The sequence below is a fragment of the Rutidosis leptorrhynchoides genome, chromosome 5, assembly GCF_046630445.1.
Source record: "Rutidosis leptorrhynchoides isolate AG116_Rl617_1_P2 chromosome 5, CSIRO_AGI_Rlap_v1, whole genome shotgun sequence".
NCBI lineage: Eukaryota > Viridiplantae > Streptophyta > Magnoliopsida > Asterales > Asteraceae > Rutidosis > Rutidosis leptorrhynchoides.
In genome coordinates this window covers 334,501,997-334,520,204 of record NC_092337.1, presented here as the reverse complement: position 1 = coordinate 334,520,204, position 18,208 = coordinate 334,501,997, and the positions used below count along the sequence as shown (strand labels likewise).

General features: G+C 36.2%; 1 protein-coding gene across 1 annotated transcript; it reads left to right on the top strand.

The window, feature by feature from the left end:
• The first annotated feature begins 439 nt into the window (after positions 1-439).
• Positions 440-5,275, top strand: LOC139847335 (probable flavin-containing monooxygenase 1). Its single transcript, XM_071837003.1, has 5 exons — positions 440-954; positions 3,248-3,483; positions 3,618-3,793; positions 4,352-4,710; positions 4,794-5,275. Exons 1-5 carry the CDS (start codon positions 515-517, stop codon positions 5,134-5,136), a joined length of 1,554 nt encoding a protein of 517 aa, XP_071693104.1. The 5' UTR covers positions 440-514; the 3' UTR covers positions 5,137-5,275.
• The last annotated feature ends 12,933 nt before the right edge of the window (positions 5,276-18,208 follow it).

Sequence of the window (18,208 nt, the reverse complement as noted above, 5' to 3'; positions counted from 1 at the left end):
AATGTTCAAAAACTAATAAAAAGCATTTTTTTTTTTCTTTGGTTTTTTTTTTTTTACAAAAATATTGAGATCTTTTTTTTTTTTTTTTTTTTTTTTTTTACAAAAATATTGAGATCCGTGTTAAACATGAGATAGTTGACAATCTTGAAAATCATTTTATAATAAAACTTAGTGATAAAATTATTCTTTTTCCATATAAAGAAAGTAAAAAGACATTGGAGCCCATAAAGTGCCCATACATGACAACTCATTATATTATCAATCTCACTTAAAGTATATCATTGACTATTAACCATTTATTAAACCATAACAAATCCTTATTAGACACATGTAATCTTCTATAATATAACTAAATCTATATTAAATATTGAACTATGATCATCAAAAAGATACACATTGTGCTGAACGTGGTACAACTCTATAAGATTTGAAATCTCTTTATAAGAATAAAATAACAAACAACATAGTATAAATAGGACTAACTCACTATCTAAACCATTGAACAATCCTGACAATGGATAACAAGCAAGTAGCCATCATCGGTGCCGGAATAAGTGGCCTACTTGCTTGTAAATATTGTCTTTCGAAAGGTTTTAATCCAATCGTTTTCGACTTTGAATCCGATATTGGTGGTGTATGGGCTAAAACCATTAAAACCACAAGGCTTCAAGCACCTAAAGCTTTGTATCAATTTTCTGATTTCCCATGGCCCGATTCTGTTACCGATCACTTCCCTACTCAACAACAAATGCTAGATTACTTTCGCTCGTATGCTACTCACTTTAATCTCATGCCACACATTAAGTTGAATTCTCGTGTCTTGGGAATAAGTTATGATGGACCAGATTCGGATAAATGGTTGCTTTGGAATGGTACGGGTGAAACGTTTCCAACTCAAGGTAAATGGAATGTTAACGTTGAGGACACACGAACTGCCACCACCAAGGTATGTGCGTTATCATGCTTGTATATTGAAATATTACGTAAGAACATGTGTTGTACTTCCTCTGTCTCAAAGTTTCCGTATTATTATTTTAACTTGTCGAAAAGTGTCCATATTATTATAGTTTGTCACATTATAAGTGTTCATTTTGTTATTTAACCAATCAGAAAAGAATTAATGAATTGAGAAAAAAGTTCGATCGATCAAAATTTTATTTTCTAAACTAGGTGCTCAATTTGAATGGGACTGTACATGACAATATATAAAAGATACTTAAAAATATTCATTTAAAAGGTGAGATCTAGATTTAACTTCTGTCTAAAAATTTACCAGTAGGATCTTAGAGTTTGTTAATAGTTTATAAATGTGTAAATTTCAATCTTGGAATAAGATTTTTTTTATACCTCAAGTTTTATTATTTGTACTTATCAATGGTAAGAAGTAGGGCGCCAGGTGTTTTTTTACAGACTAAAAAGAGAAAACAAAATAAACAAATTGAAGTATAAAACCTAATATTTATCTTGGAAAAGAAAAAGACAAAACTGACGTGAGCCAACCAGTACTGCTCATATTCATTTAAAAGGTGAGATCTAGATTTAACTTCTGTCTAAAGATTTACCAGTAGGATCTTAGAGTTTGTTAATAGTTTATTAATGTGTAAATTTCAATCTTGGAATAAGATTTTTTTATACCTCAAGTTTTTATTATTTGTACTTATCAATGGTAAGAGGTAGGGTGCCCGGTGTTTTTTTACAGACTAAAAAGAGAAAACAAAATAAACAAATTGAAGTATAAAACCTAATATTTATCTTGGAAAAGAAAAAGACAAAACTGACGTGAGCCAACCAGTACTGCTCATATTCATTTAAAAGGTGAGATCTAGATTTAACTGCTGTTTAAAGATTTACCAGTAGCATCTTAGAGTTTGTTAATAGTTTATTAATGTGTAAATTTCAATCTTGGAATAAGATTTTTTTATACCTCAAGTTTTTATTATTTGTACTTATCAATGATAAGAGGTAGGGCGCCCGGTGTTTTTTTACAGACTAAAAAGAGAAAACAAAATAAACAAATTGAAGTTGTGTAAAACCTAATATTTATCTTGGAAAAGAAAAAGACGAAACTGACGTGAGCCAACCAGTACTGCTCATGTCGTTTACGATTTAGTATAGTTGGGAAAAAGGGGGAAAAAAGAAGAAGAAAATGACGTGAGGCCACCGGTCCTGTTCACAGTGTTGACGTTTTAGTATAGTGTTAAACTAGTTAATGAATGGCCTGCGCGTTGCTGCGGGTGCATTTGATTTTGTAGTCGATTAGTTGTGGGTCGTGGTCTAATTATGTAGTGATATTTACGCACACGGCATAGGGCTGTGTTAAATACGATTTTTAGCTTAGATGCGATTTTGAAAATCACCTCAAAATAATTAACCTATATACTAATTACTACCAGAAGCAGCAGAAGTAAAAACATGGACAAAATTTGTACCAACATTTTGTTGATAAAAGTATTTCGAATCTAACGGTGCTGGCGTAAAAATTTAACTCGCGCCGTGCAGAAAGATACGGGCTATCGTTGTGTTTAGTGTTTTTTAAAAAGTGTCCGTTTCGAATGTGCTTATTTTCGTTTTGTTGATAAAATTATTTCGAGTCTGACGCTGCTGTCGAAAAAATTTCACTTGCGGCGAGCGAGAAGATATGGGCTATCGTTGTGTTTAGTGTTTTTTAAAAAGTGTCCGTTTCGATCGTACCTAGTTTCGTTTTGTTCATAAAAGTATTTCGAGTTTAACGGTGTGATTGGTGAAATTTAACTCGGAGCGAGGAGGAAGATACGGGCTGTCGAAGGGTGTTGGTGAAGTTTTTTTTTAGTTTACAGGATTGACGGTTTAACCCCCTAGAGTTTGAGGTATTTTTTGTAAGGTGTTTATAGTTGGGGGAAAATGATGGAAAAGCAAGTGTGAAAAGAGGGTATTTCTGTTGTCGTTTTGGCCTTGTAAAACGACCAAATTCTCCATGAGTATTGTGTAGGTTAATAATAATAATAATAATAATAATTAATAATTAATAATAAATAAATAAATATATCGGGGGATGATTTTCACACACACTTTTTTAATCCTCACACACCTATTTTAACTTTTTACTCTTCTAATAGTGCGAGGATAAAAAAAGTGAGTGTCCCCAAATATGTCTGACATTATTTTTTTTTTTTTCATATCTCAGTGTGAAAGAATCTCATGGATGTTTGTATTAGATCAAAGTTCTTGTTTTACTTATTAAATTTAATTCATGCTAAATCACCAACAGATATACACTGGATTTTGTGATTCTCTGTTTGGGAAGATTCAAAGATGTCCCAAACATTCCTAATTTCGCTGCCGAAAAAGGTCCCGATGTATTCCAAGGCCAAGCCATTCATTCAATGAAATACGCATCTATGGATCACGAAAAAGCTTCAGAATTCGTCAAAGGGAAGAAAGTCGTCGTTGTGGGGTTTGGCAAAACAGGACTTGATATTGCAAGGGAGTGCTCTGCGATTAACGGTAAGTTACTACTGGTGCCTCACTTTTTTTCTTTCTTTTTTTTATCGAACGAAAACAACGAAAATAATGAGTTTTCCAGAAATAAAATCTGTTAGGAATCGTCATAACATTTTTTTTTTTATGTCAATTGTCAGGGTCAGAACTTCCTACTACGATATTGTACAGACGTGATCATTGGAAGCTACCCGATTGGGCTCCATGGGGCTACCCGATGACATACTATTACTTCAATCGGTTCTCGCAACTATTGGTTCATAAGCCCGGAGAAGGTTTTCTTCTTAGTCTCTTGGCTACCTTACTTTCACCTCTAGTAAGTATCCAAAAATATACATTGATTTCAAAATATATTGATATACGTTTATATTGTGAGTTTCTAACGATGGCCTATAAAGGCTGTCATTAATGTACAATTCAATAATGCACGTTAACGAAAACTCGACTATACTGAATTTAGAAAAATTCTTATATTAACTTGGTGAATGTGTAGTTCATAAAGTTATGGGAGTAGAGTTAGTGCCAAATCTGATAAAAGGAAATAAGCTAACTGATGTTACCATGGATTTATAGAGGAAATTTTATTAATTTTAAGTTACTAAAATATAAACAGAGCACATATAGGGTTTTTTTTTTTTTTTTTTTTTTTTTTTTTTTTTTTTTTAATATAGGAAAAAAAGGAAAACTATGTAAAAAACTTACAGTGTTAAATCAGTTTTGTGATTCTAGTTAAATATAGTTTACAAGAGAGTTCCAATCTCCAAACATCAAAATAATGTGCTGGTAAAATATATACGAAACTGAAATAAAAAAACATATCGCACCATACATATTAATCTAAGTTAAATGTATTTCATGAACAAATGTGATACAGCGTTGGGGAGTGTCGAAGCTAATCGAAAGCTATGTAAAAAAGACGCTTCCTCTAGCCAAGTTCGATATGTTGCCACAACATAGCATCTCAAAAGACATGCGCTCGTGTTTGATCAGTTACATTCCTGATTCAGACGACTTTTTTCAAAAACTCGAGAAAGGAAGCATCAAGTTACAGAAATCACAACGGTACAACTTTTATGAAAAAGGAATTTCGACGGTTGAGGACAAGATGAATATCGAAGCAGACATTGTTATATTTGCAACCGGATTTAGAGGTCAAGAAAAGCTCAAAAATATTTTCGAATCATCAACATTTGGTCAATTCATCGCAGGTTCACCTAGAGTCCCTCTATACAGGTTAATATATAAACTAGTCGTAAACATGATATATGCATATTTCAACTTAAGTTAACCATACGATTAATTAATGATTTTATCAGGGAATGTATTCATCCGCGAATACCACAACTAGCAGTCATTGGATTTTCTGAAAGTCTTTCGAATATTTACATATCGGAAATGAGGGCTAAATGGGTGGCCGCACTTTTAGAGGGTGCGTTTAAGGTACCGAGTGTCAACGAGATGGAGAAAGATATCGCGAAATGGGATGATTATATGAAACAATCAAGTGAAGAATACAATTATCGATCTTCAATTGGTACTTTAGAAATTTGGTACAATGATCAACTTTGCAAAGACATGGGCATGAATATTATGAGAAAAAATGGACCATGGGCTAATCTATTTGAACCCTATGGGCCCGTGGACTATGTTGAAAGTTGAGCCCACAAACTATGCATGTTTTTTCTTTAATTCGTAACATCGTGAATGAATATTGTGGTTCTGTGTGATACAAAGTTTTAAATTGATTGATAATAATGTTAATTACAATTGTTTATCATATGAACTTTCTATTAAAATTAAATAGGATATTATCATATTTTACTATCTTGATCTTGCAAAGTGAAACAATCTAAAGTAAGATCCCAATATTAACAACTTTGTGTGTGATATCTTAACAACAAATCGAGTTATTTTTCATATGACAAAGTTACTATTACATACTAATATGTAGCACAAATTTTATACTCCGTATCAAATTAAGCTACTACATTACATAAAATATATCATGTCATGTACAACTACGCTTTACATAGCAATCATATCAAATCACTTGATTGAAAATCAATTCATAATAATGTCTCAATTCATTTGCTTTGCTAAAATGAAAGTCTTTTTCTTGTGGGTCATTTTTTGATGATAAATTAGTTATCATGATTTTATATGGTAAAAAGTCAATCATATTCGATTGCTTTTGAGAGAATATGATGTTAGGGTAAAATAAAGGGTTAAAGTAAATAATAGTGCTATATACTTTTATTTTTTTTCCAATGTAAGCTATATACTTCAAAAAATACCAATGTAGGTTATATACTCTTAAAAGTTGTATCGATGTACACAAATTTAACAAGTTACCTGCTGAACTGGTAAAGTTAATTATTTAATATTTTTTTGCATTTTTATATGGCTACAAATAGGTCATATATTTTCAGTTTTGTTCCGATGTAGGCAATATACTTTCAGTTTTGTTCCGATGTAGGCTATATACTTTCAGTTTTATTCCGATGTATCACCAACGTCATTCTCCACGTAGGATGCTACACCATCGTTTAGTTGTTTAACCGGTTAATAAGTTGTGTCCGTTCATATTAGTACACTTTATGAAAGTATATAGCCTACATTGGTATTTTTTGGAGTATATAGCCTATATTGGGACAAAAATAAAAGTATATGACCTATTTATGGCTTTAACCGTAAAATAAACAACTTCTTTGTACACGAAATGAATTGTTGGTGGGCTTACTGAGCTTTCAAGTTTAGAACACACTATTAGCACATTTGAAGGGATCGAAAAAAGCAGAATTGTCATTAGATAATCCATTTGAACCTCATAATTCATAAATATGAGTAAAAATATTCATCTTTACCAAATTATATAAACGAGAAAAAAACCTTCATTTTAATAGCATTAAAAGATGTAAAATTGTTTAAAATGCCCCTATATCGTAAATTGTTTAACGATATGCCCTTAAATATTTTGTAATTACCATATAGCTCCCTGTCCACGCACCACGCGAAATGCGTGCAGGTCCGTGCGTGTCACTGAGCATCGTTGCTGGTTTTACTAGCTACACTCATAAATCGTCGCATCCCGCAACACGCAATGCGCACCACACATAGTGCTTGATAGTCCGTGTGTGGTGCGTGTTGCCTAGGATTTTTAGGATTGAACATTTTCCTGTTTTTTCATATTTTCAAGATCGGATTTTATCTCTGTAAAGAGAGTGCCCTAAGAAGAACCAAACCTAACTTAGATTTCATTCTAAAAAAAACAATATCTTAAAATGGAAGATGATTGGCCTTTTTTTTGCCGGACTTTCAGGCTACAAACTATTTGGTACCCCTAGCAATTCCTCTCAATTTTGAATTTCAAACCATAACATCCCCCGCCATCACCCCCACCCCCATCACCACCACCTCCGACACGTCATTTTTTCCCAGGTTTTGAGCCACATGATTCGAAGGCACTTGGATATGATATTCCAGGTCCTCAGCTGTTCTCCAGGCTGAAATGTCCTTAAACTCGTAATTTTTTTTTTCTAAAATTCACAGTCACCGGGTACAGGTATACTGCGCGGCGCGCCATACAACTATACCTGATGCCCCAAATTCAAGTCTAGCTTCGGGATTGAAAATACTCTGTTTTGCGCTTGCGGGCCCTTTCTGCGTGACGCACCATTATGCGTGCCAAATCTGCACTTTTAAAAAAATTTAGAATTTTTCCCAATTCAACTACAACTTGTATCCAAAACATTTATATCATTCATGATTAACTTCAAGACATCATTTATATCCAAAATATATGTATTCCAATAAAACATCACAATGGTCACACTTGAACCTTTAATGACTTATTTAACATGTCCTTAGTAAATAAATCCATATAAACCATATATGTATTCAGATTTACACAAACAAAATGACGTTGGCGTTCAAGCGATCCCATCTTCCTAGTGGTAAGAGTAGATAAATCCACTTACCACTAAAAGCACTATCCTTAATCCTTGCTCGATTGATAACCCTCCCTAAGCACCTTCGATCCTCTGGAACCTATGCCCACAATAAAATACACGAGTAAGCTATAAAGCTTAGTGAATACAAGTTAGTCACAACATACACAATTTATAAAGAGTAAAATACACTTTATACAACTTACAATACACCCGTTAATCGACATCCAGATTTCGATTTAATTCCACTTTCCCGAAACCGATCGTGGCAAGCTAATTCATGATAATTTGACCCTACAATCATCACACCCACACTTCTAGCCCCTTGCTAGCATTGTTCAACCCTATAGACTCATTCACACTTCCTCTTTGGAGGTTTCAAACACATTAAGTATGCAAGTTAACACCTCCGAAAAACTCCAAGATTGCATATTGTCTCTTGCACGGTTGCAATCCGACAACATACAACCCCTTTTCCGAAATTCACCATACTAACTTTTTACTCATCATTTAGACGACGAAACGTGAATGTTGGCGATTACCAAGCTTTCCTTAGCGCAACCTATATAAACACATCCACACACGTTCTCACTATTAGTTGCTCAATCTCAAAGAGTCAACCCAAAAATCCCTAACGATTGAAGTGTGACCCATTTCATCACTTCCATCATTCACACACCCACAATTCCCAACCTACATCAATCCTACCCAATAGACCTACATCAATCCTACCCAATAGACCCATTCCTTAGTAGTCACATGCATGGACATCCATATCCAAATTCACTCCCCAATGAATATCACAACTAGTAAGTACCACACTTTGGTAGAATGCTTGTTCAAAGGACTTATATACTTTAACCCAAAATTAATATCTTAACAACTTGTAGTAATACTACAACTTCATACCCAAATTACCCATAATCCTCTTTTAATCCATTGAATCCTAAATTAACACAATCCTCACTACATCTCAACTTGTTAAACACTTAAATGAAGATAAACTCTGATCTCAAGGTTGTACAAACCCCAATTCATCTATAAACCCTAAACCCCCAAATTAACAAAACAGTAGAATTAGGGTTCTTACCAAAATCAAGGATTAAAGGATGAGGATGTAAATGAGCACCTGTAATCACTCCCAATAATTGACAATAAGCACTTAGAAGTAACTTGCACCATAGTCCTTCAATTTCTTCCATAATGGATTCTCTCTCCAGAACACCAAAAGCGCCATCTCTCTCTCTCTCTCTAGATTTCTGGAATGTTTTATTTAAGAGAATGAGAAGTATTCTGCCCCAAAGTCTCCAGCTATAATGTAAGACCCAAATATTTCATTGTACATATGTGTGAATAAGTGATTCAAGTTGTGGGGTATACGTTGTATATAATTAAAAGGCAAAAGAAGCTGAACTGGGTATTTGGCGCGCCACGCCATTATGGGCTGACAGATTCCTTTTTTCTTTTTAAATTAGATATTTTAAGGGCATTTTGGTAAAACCACTTAAGGTCCGACTTTAAGGCTTGGATCAGTTGTTTGGAGTGTCATTTACTCCATATTCACCCACCTTATCATCTTCCAATCAATTCTAGAGAGAGAGTTAGATTCTAAAGTGAGAGAGCTCAAATTAAGGAAGAAGAAACTCGAATCGGGTCAAAGTGCAAGCACTAAAGTTGTTCATCTCCTCATTTACTACGTTTTGATAGTTGTGGTAAGCCCTAAACCTAATTTCCTTGTTTTAATTGTTTAAGAATTAGGGTTTGTGTAGGTAATGAACACTAAGACCCATTTGTTAGTGAATTTGGGTGTTTTGGGTGAATTTGGGTCATGTAGACCCAAAGATGATTAACTAGGGTTTTCAAAGTAGTAAACTATGTTTATGAGCCTAAATTGGTTAGTTAAAGTACTAGCACACTTATATATATGTAAATGGGTGTTAAGTGGGTTAGTGGATGACCCGAAATGGGTGTATTGACTTTTAAGTGGTCAAATGGGTCATAATGGACCTAAGATAGTTAGTGTATGTTTAAAATGCATAGACCTTGTGTTGAAAAGTGTTTTAAGACCTAATTTGGCAAATGATAGGGTTTTGGTTATGATTGACCCAAATATTAGGGTTAAGGGTGCAAATGGGTCGAGATTGCACCATAGGTCAAAATGACTATAGAATGGAGTTTGAGTTGGTTGAACAACTTGAGTTTGTAATTGACATTATGTATAATGTAATAGGTACGTTACATTGAAGGTTTCCGAGCTTGTCTATCTCTCATCAAGACTTTGAGGTGAGTGGAAAATTTATATATGTATGTATATGATTTACGTGCCGTATTAATGGTGTCACATAGCCGTTTTGTGATCGTAGTTGTGAGACATAGCCGTTTTGTCCACGTTTTATATTTATGCACATAGTCGTGTTTGTGCATATTGTGGCGAGTAATAGCCGTGTTTTACTCCCACATTATTATCCGAGTTATTGTGCACATAGCCGTGTTTGTGTACATGATTGTGAGTAATAGCCGTGTTTTACTCACACGTTGATCAAGTGATGCCATAGCCGTTTTTGGGAACACTTGGGGGTGATGCCATAGCCGTTTTTGGAACACCTCGGGGGTTAGCATACCAGAGCTGTTTTTGGGAGCTAAAGGTTGTTATGAACATCGATGACTTGTTTCGCGAAGTCATTCCCTTGCGAAGATATTGGTTAACCATGGTTTATAGTTGTTGACATTAGCATTAAATTATTATTATGAATATTATGCTATTGATGTTGCTAGTTGTACGATTTGATGGTACTAGCTTGTTTATTGAGGCGTTATGCGTTTGTATGCGTTATATGATATCGTGGATGCGAGTAGGTAAGTCTTATATGCATGTATATATTTATTCTACTCACTAAGCGTTAGCTTACCCTCTCGTTGTTTACCATTTTATAGGTTCCGGCGTGGATAAGGGTAAGGGCATACGGTTGGATTAGAGATCCCGCTTGTTAAGGGACGCCTCTTGGATGTGTTAGCTTTTGGAGTTTGACCATGACTTGGGTAGTTTAATCCCAAACACCATGCTCATCGTGTCATTTGGTACTTAAACTTTTTAGTGGTCGAAACTCACGTTATGTATTAAACTCGTAAAATGGCCAACGTGGGCCCCGCTTTGTAAAATTTATTTTTTGTTTGAATTGTGTTAGTTTTACATGTTTGAATATGTTGTTAAAAGCGTATTGTCTAATTATGTCGGGAAGTGGCCGATCTTTTTCGCATTTCATGACTTTTGGGACAGACCAGTTTGGCGCGCCGCGCCATATGCTGTCCCAGCAATTTTTTTTTTATTTTGAGATTTTAACGCGGGTCGTTCGTGGTTTGGTTTGGGTTGTTACATATAAGGCCCCAATTTATGAATTTACTCTTTTACCTTTAAATCCCTTAACTTTACAAATTCTTGCTCGTCAGCACATCTGCGTGACGCGCCAAATAGGTACGCGATGTGCTAAATGGGTGTGCGACGCGTACGAATATTGATACCAGCAGGAGCACACCCCTGCATGTATAAATTCTGCTCGAGTGCGGTGTGCTTTGAAACAATCAGAATTGAAGCCAAGTTGTCAATCTGAATATCAACATAGTGATTGTTATTCAGTATCGACACCCAAGAAAAGGGCCCGGTATCAGCTCGGCAGGTAGAAGGGGTTGGCGGTGATGGAGCAATGACAGCAAGAGGAGTCGAAGTCGCATGTTGTGCAGTAGCAGCTGGGGGCACATGAATAACAGGGGGCACACATGTGACAGAGGGAGTAGCAGCAGCAGTAAAAGGCTCCACATCTTCATCAATATGAACAACTGGCAATAGGAAATCACAATCATATGCGCATGACATAAAAGAGTCAACTTTGGCAAAATAAAATAAAGTGCAAAGGTAGTGTTATACCTTCAGATGAGCAGGCAGTTTTGTTCTTCTTGGTCGGAGGATTGAGGGGCACAGACGACCTGCGCTTCAAAGAAGTTTCATCCGCCACCTCGTTACCCTCTAAAGCTTCAGCAGCATTCACACAAACATCTTGATCAACCACTTCTTTCTTAATCGTGTAACCCTTGAAATCATCCTCATTCATCTCTGCAAAAATGACACACATTGGTTAGCATGCATTTCAGTAAATCTTTATCTTAAGTGATTTAGGCAATAAAAATTATACCATTTCCTCTAATAACGATGACTGGGCTAGTACCAACGAATGGACAATAAGATGAAATACCACTAAGATACAGAACTTCATTGGGATAAACACTAAGTTTCAGTTTTTGGCCAGAGCATAGCTCGAATAGCTCTAGTTCAGCCTGATTCATGGGAGAGGGTCTATTTTAAGGAAGTGTTAGAACCAGTGTGCCATCGTAGAATATTTTTGAATTTACGAGGAACAAACTTGTTGCTAACGAAATAGAAAGAATCTTTTCAAGAATTTTGTAGACCCTTCTTCTGACCGGCAGTGAATGACACTAGATCACAAAAAAATACTAATCGTGTTCGTTAAGTTGATATCGGAAAATGCTTTGAAAAACAATCAACGATGGTTCACGGTTGTTAGCCCTGCAACACATCTCAAAAAGAGACAATCGAGCAGCGTTGTAAGGATGAAGTTGACCTAGCCCTATATTGTACGCTGATAAAACTTGCATGAAGAAATTAGTTGGAGGGATTCGTATATTTCCAACTTTTAGGGTTTGATCGTATACAGTAATCATGTTTGGGGGTGGTTTATGGGCTCGCTCGTTTGCTTTTGGGAGTGTGGACTTAAACTCAATGATTAGAGGATGCCATTCGGTTATGTATTTAATCGATTCTAGGTCAAGGATGGAGGCGATGGAATGCACATGAAAAACATTTGGTGTGGAAGAAGAAGATGCCATGACTACGAAATGAAGATTCAAACAAAGTAGAGTACTAACCTGTGCTATCAGATTGTGTGTTTCCGGAGCTTGAACAAAAATATTAGGAGCGAAGATGAAAAAAGGTTGATTTGAATCTTTTACCTCAAATGGTAAAGTTTAGATCCTAATTATTATCGCTCTAAAATTGGGTAAATTAATGATAACTGTATACGTGTCGCAATCTGAACAATTATGGGTGTAAATGAACGGTTAACGATAAGAAAACTATAAGGTTTCTTATAGTTTTCTTTTTGGAATAGGTGCAGGTTAGCAAATCCTGGTGGTTATGCAGCTGTGATTTGACCGGCTGTCATGATTACCTGTCCTGCAGCCGTTTTTAGTGCCATCTTTAGCTGGCGTTTGATTGATAGCGTCTGTTTCGTAATTAATGCTATACAGTGAAAATATCTCGGTTAAACGATTTGATTTACCTAACATATCTTTGTTTAAAAGATATCTTTATGCAATTTCAAACATGTGGTTCGAGGTTTAATTTTTGTAAAGTTGCTTAAGTAGAGTTTAATATGATGCGCATTGGTGACTGCACATCACATTAAACTGGGGGTACTAATGATACGCTTACCTTCGCGCATGGCGCTCGTGCGTATCACGTGCAATGCACACATCCTGAATAATTGAACCACGTGTGATTGAAGGCGCATTGTGCAACTTTGCTTGGCATGCACGAAAGCAATACGATACAATATTATCCTTAATTAAACGCAATTCTTTTCCAACTATAACTCCGTTATTTATGGTTGTTATTCGGAAGGATCTAGAACAAATTAAGGGTAATCTAGGGTTAGGATTTCACTATAAATACAACTTTAACCTCATTTACTCGACACAACATTTTCTGTATTACTCGATTATTGATTGCATACAGGAAACGCACTTACGGTAACATGTGTGTTCTTTGAATATAAACCCTATGCAATCACCTTTAGTGGCCATTGTTGTGGCATTTGCCATCAAAGGTGGACTACGTTTTAATCACCCTCCGTAGATCATCATCTCTATGAGGTTTATTCACGGTAAACCGGATAGGAGATTAAAACTATGAATGTCCTTAAACACTCCTAACTGCACTCAACTTAAATCTAGTTCCTAGAGAAAATTTATGTTCGATCATCGCGCGACGCGCAGGATTTTGGCGTGGCGCGCCATACAGCTATACATGATACCCCAAATTTAAGTCTAGGTTCCGGAGTAAAAATACTCTGTTTTGTGCGGTGCACCCCCTTTCTGCGCAACGCACCATAAAGCGTGCCAGATCTGCATTTTTAAAAAATTTAGAATTTTAACCCAATTCCACCATAAGTTGTACCCAAAATATTCATATCATTCAAGATTCACTTCAAGACATCATTTATATCCAAAATACATATATTGCAATAAAACATCACAATGGTCACACTTGAACCATTAAAGACCCATTTTACATGTCCTTAGTAGTTTAAAACCCATCAAACAATCGTTAACATAAAATAAATATACCCCAAAATACATTCACAATAACACAAACAAAATGACGTTGGCGTTCAAGCGATACCATCTTCACAGGTAAGAGTAGATAAATTCACTTACCACTAAAAGCACTTGTAAGTAACTAGAGGGGGTGAATAGTTATTTAATACGATTTTTAAAACTTTTTCGATGATCAATAAGATTTGAACAATACTTGATCACCTTAATTAACTCAAACCAATGTGTGGTGTGTTTATGTTTGTAATAATGCGGAATGTAAAGTAAAGAACATAAACACAAGGATTTATAGTGGTTCGGGTGGATGTTAACTAATCCACCTTAATCCACTCTTCGATTCACTAATCGGGATTTTTACTTCACTAAGCACTTTTCTCCAAATTCGGTAGAGGTCTAATTTACAAGCCTTATACTTCTCCTTAGACAACAAACCTAATCCTTCTATCCTTTTGAAGGATTACCTCCAACTTAGATCAACTTGTCTTCACATTGGACAAGTATTAATCCTCAATGAGATTAATCAACTCCCTAGTTCCCTTTGAGGAATATGATAGCTAAGCTAGCATATGCTTCTAATTACAAAGTACAAAGACTCTCCCTTTTTCAATGATGGCAATCCTAAGATAGTTCTAAGGATTAATACAACACTATGTAAACTCACAAAGATAAGAATTTGAAAGTAAGTTTACAAACACCCTTTTTATAATCTATGAGATTATAAAACTTCTCTTGCTAATCACAAACATATGTATGAATGTTATGTTCTTGTGATTCTCTGATGATTTTGAGTTGTAGCATGCAAGAGGTCTAAATCTTCAAAGTTCTCCAACTCTTGCTATTTATATGGAGAGATAAAAATTCGACCACAGATTCCTTTTTTCTTTTTAAATTGGATATTTTAAGGGCATTTTGGTAAAACCACTTAAGGTTCGACTTTATGGCTTGGATCAGTTGTTTGGAGTGTCATTTACTCCATATTCACCCACCTTATCATCTTTCAATCAATTCTAGAGAGAGAGTTAGATTCTAGAGTGAGAGAGCTCAAATTAAGGAAGAAGAAACTCGAATCGGGTCAAAGTGCAAGCACTAAAGTTGTTCATCTCCTCATTTACTACATTTTGATAGTTGTGGTAAGCCCTAAACCTAATTTCCTTGTTTTAATTGTTTAAGAATTAGGGTTTGTGTAGGTAATGAACACTAAGACCCATTTGTTAGTGAATTTGGGTGTTTTGGGTGAATTTGGGTCATGTAGACCCAAAGATGATTAACTAGGGTTTTCAAAGTAGTAAACTATGTTTATGAGCCTAAATTGGTTAGTTAAAGTACTAGCACACTTATATATATGTAAATGGGTGTTAAGTGGGTTAGTGGATGACCCGAAATGGGTATATTGACTTTTAAGTGGTCAAATGGGTCATAATGGACCTAAGATAGTTAGTGTATGTTTAAAATGCATAGACCTTGTGTTGAAAAGTGTTTTAAGACCTAATTTGGCAAATGATAGGGTTTTGGTTATGATTGACCCAAATATTAGGGTTAAGGGTGCAAATGGGTCGAGATTGCACCATGGGTCAAAATGACTATAGAATGGAGTTTGAGTTGGTTGACCAACTTGAGTTTGTGATTGACATTATGTATAATGTAATAGGTACGTTACATTGAAGGTTTCTGAGCTTGTCTATCTCTCATCAAGACTTTGAGGTGAATGGAAAATCTATATATGTATGTATATGATTTACGTGCCATATTAATGGTGTCACATAGCCGTTTTGTGACCGTAGTTGTGAGACATAGCCGTTTTGTCCACGTTTTATATTTATGCACATAGCTGTGTTTGTGCATATAGTGGCGAGTAATAGCCGTGTTTTACTCCCACATTATTATCCGAGTTATTGTGCACATAGCCGTGTTTGTGTACATGATTGTGAGTAATAGCCGTGTTTTACTCACACGTTGATCAAGTGATGCCATAGCCGTTTTTGGGAACACTTGGGGGTGATGCCATAGCCGTTTTTGGAACACCTCGGGGGTTAGCATACCATAGCCGTTTTTGGGAGCTAACGGTTGTTATGAACATCGATGACTTGTTTCGCGAAGTCATTCCCTTGCGAAGATATTGGTTAACCATGGTTTATAGTTGTTGACGTTAGCATTAAATTATTATTATGAATATTATGCTATTGATGTTGCTAGTTGTACGATTTGATGGTACTAGCTTGTTTATTGAGGCGTTATGCGTTTGTATGCGTTATATGATATCGTGGATGCGAGTAGGTAAGTCTTATATGCATGTATATATTTATTCTACTCACTAAGCGTTAGCTTACCCTCTCGTTGTTTACCATTTTATAGGTTCCGGCGTGGATAAGGGTAAGGGCATACGGTTGGATTAGAGATCTCGCTTGTTAAGGGACGCCTCTTGGATGTGTTAGCTTTTGGAGTTTGACCATGACTTGGGTAGTTTAATCCCAAACACCATGCTCATCGTGTCGTTTGGTACTTAAACTTTTTAGTGGTCGAAACTCACGTTATGTATTAAACTCGTAAAACGGCCAAAGTGGGCCCCGCTTTGTAAAATTTATTTTATGTTTGAATTGTGTTAGTTTTACATGTTTGAATATGTTGTTAAAAGCGTATTGTCTAATTATGTCAGGAAGTGGCCGATCTTTTTCGCATTTCATGACTTTTGGGACAGACCAGTTTGGCGCTCCGCGCGGCCATATGGCGCGCCGCGCCATATGCTGTCCCAGCAAATTTTTTTTTTATTATGAGATTTTAACGCGGGTCGTTCGTGATTTGGTTTGGGTTGTTACAAGTGGTATCAGAGCATGGTCTAAGGGATTTAGGCGACTTGAGATAAGTGCCTAGACTTAGACTTTATTGTGTGTACGCTTTATGCGGGACTTGTAGGACTTTGGGTCTAATCGGGAATTGTTAGTACTTTGATTTATGTGAACTAACCTTGTGCTAATGGTTTTGAGTTGTGCTTAGCAATCATAAAGCCAGATGGACGTGGTACTAGTAAGTTAATGCGACGTGCTCGCGTAACAATGATTAGCTACCGTTGTTACGGGTGCAAATCGTGTTAAACAAGTAATGTACGACGATTGTCGAGCAAGATGGAGTAGTGTGGTGTATATGTATATACATATGTGTTAAGTCCTTTCGTTTCGTTGTTTAAATCTTTTCCGTTTTATAGAATGAAGATGAGAAATGGAAACGACACCAATGACGGAAGTACGAGTGAGGACGTTGAGTTCACGGCCAAAGTTGAGGCCATCTTTAAACTTCAAAAGGCGGAGTTCCTCGAGGATGTTAAGAAAATGTTTCTAGATACGATTGACGAGCAATTAGTCAATGTAGTTAAGGAGCAAGTGAAGGTCGTTCTTCAAGAGGATAATGTGGGGAGACGGGACTTCTTCTATAAGAATTTCAAGGACTCTCAACCTCCCACCTTTGATGGTGAACGGGACCCACTTAAGAGTGCCCGTTGGATCTCCGACATGGAGGGGGCTTTTCGTACGTGTGAATGCCCTCTTGATAAAAAGACGAGATATGGCTGTAGCATGTTAAGAGGTGATACTAAATTGTGGTGGGACGCGAAGATCCGACTTTATGGCGAAGAACAATGCATGGAGTTCACATGGGATGAATTCAAGGCGGAGTTTTTCGATGAATACCGAACTTCGGCCGATCTTACAAGGCTTAAGGATGAACTACGTTCCTTGAGGCAAGGGTCGATGGATTTGAACACTCTCAAATTCGTGTTTTTGTCCAAGACCCAATTTTGCCCGGAGTATGTCGGGAATGATAAAATGTTGAAAGAAGATTTCTATCGAATCTTGAATGATAACTATCAAGAGAAAATTAGTGTGAACGTGGTGAAGAGCTTCGATGAATTGTTCAATATGGCAAAGGGTTTTGAAGCGCTTGTGTTGAGAAAGAGTAGTTTTACTTTTGGAAAGAGGAAGTTCGAGAATTCGAGTCAATCGAGCTTTTCCCACAAAAAGAACAAGAAGGGGTCCGAAAGCGTCGGAAGTGTGAAGAAGGGTGGTTCAAATACTTTTGTGCCTACTTGTTATAGTTGTGGGAAGTTGGGTCATTACGCCCGTGATTGTTTGACCAAGTCGGTCACGTGTTTTAATTGTGGGAAGGAGGGGCACAAGAGGCCGGAATGTCCCGATTTGAATAATGATCATGTCAAGAAGTTAGAAAAGGCGACGGGTACGGCTAGGGGTCGCAACTATTTGATGACCAATGATGAAGCCAAACAATCGAACGAAGTTGTCTCAGGTACTTTCATGGTTAATTCTAATCCGGCAAGGATTCTCTTCGATAGTGGTGCAAATTTGTCGTTTGTGTCTCCTAAATTTGTGCCT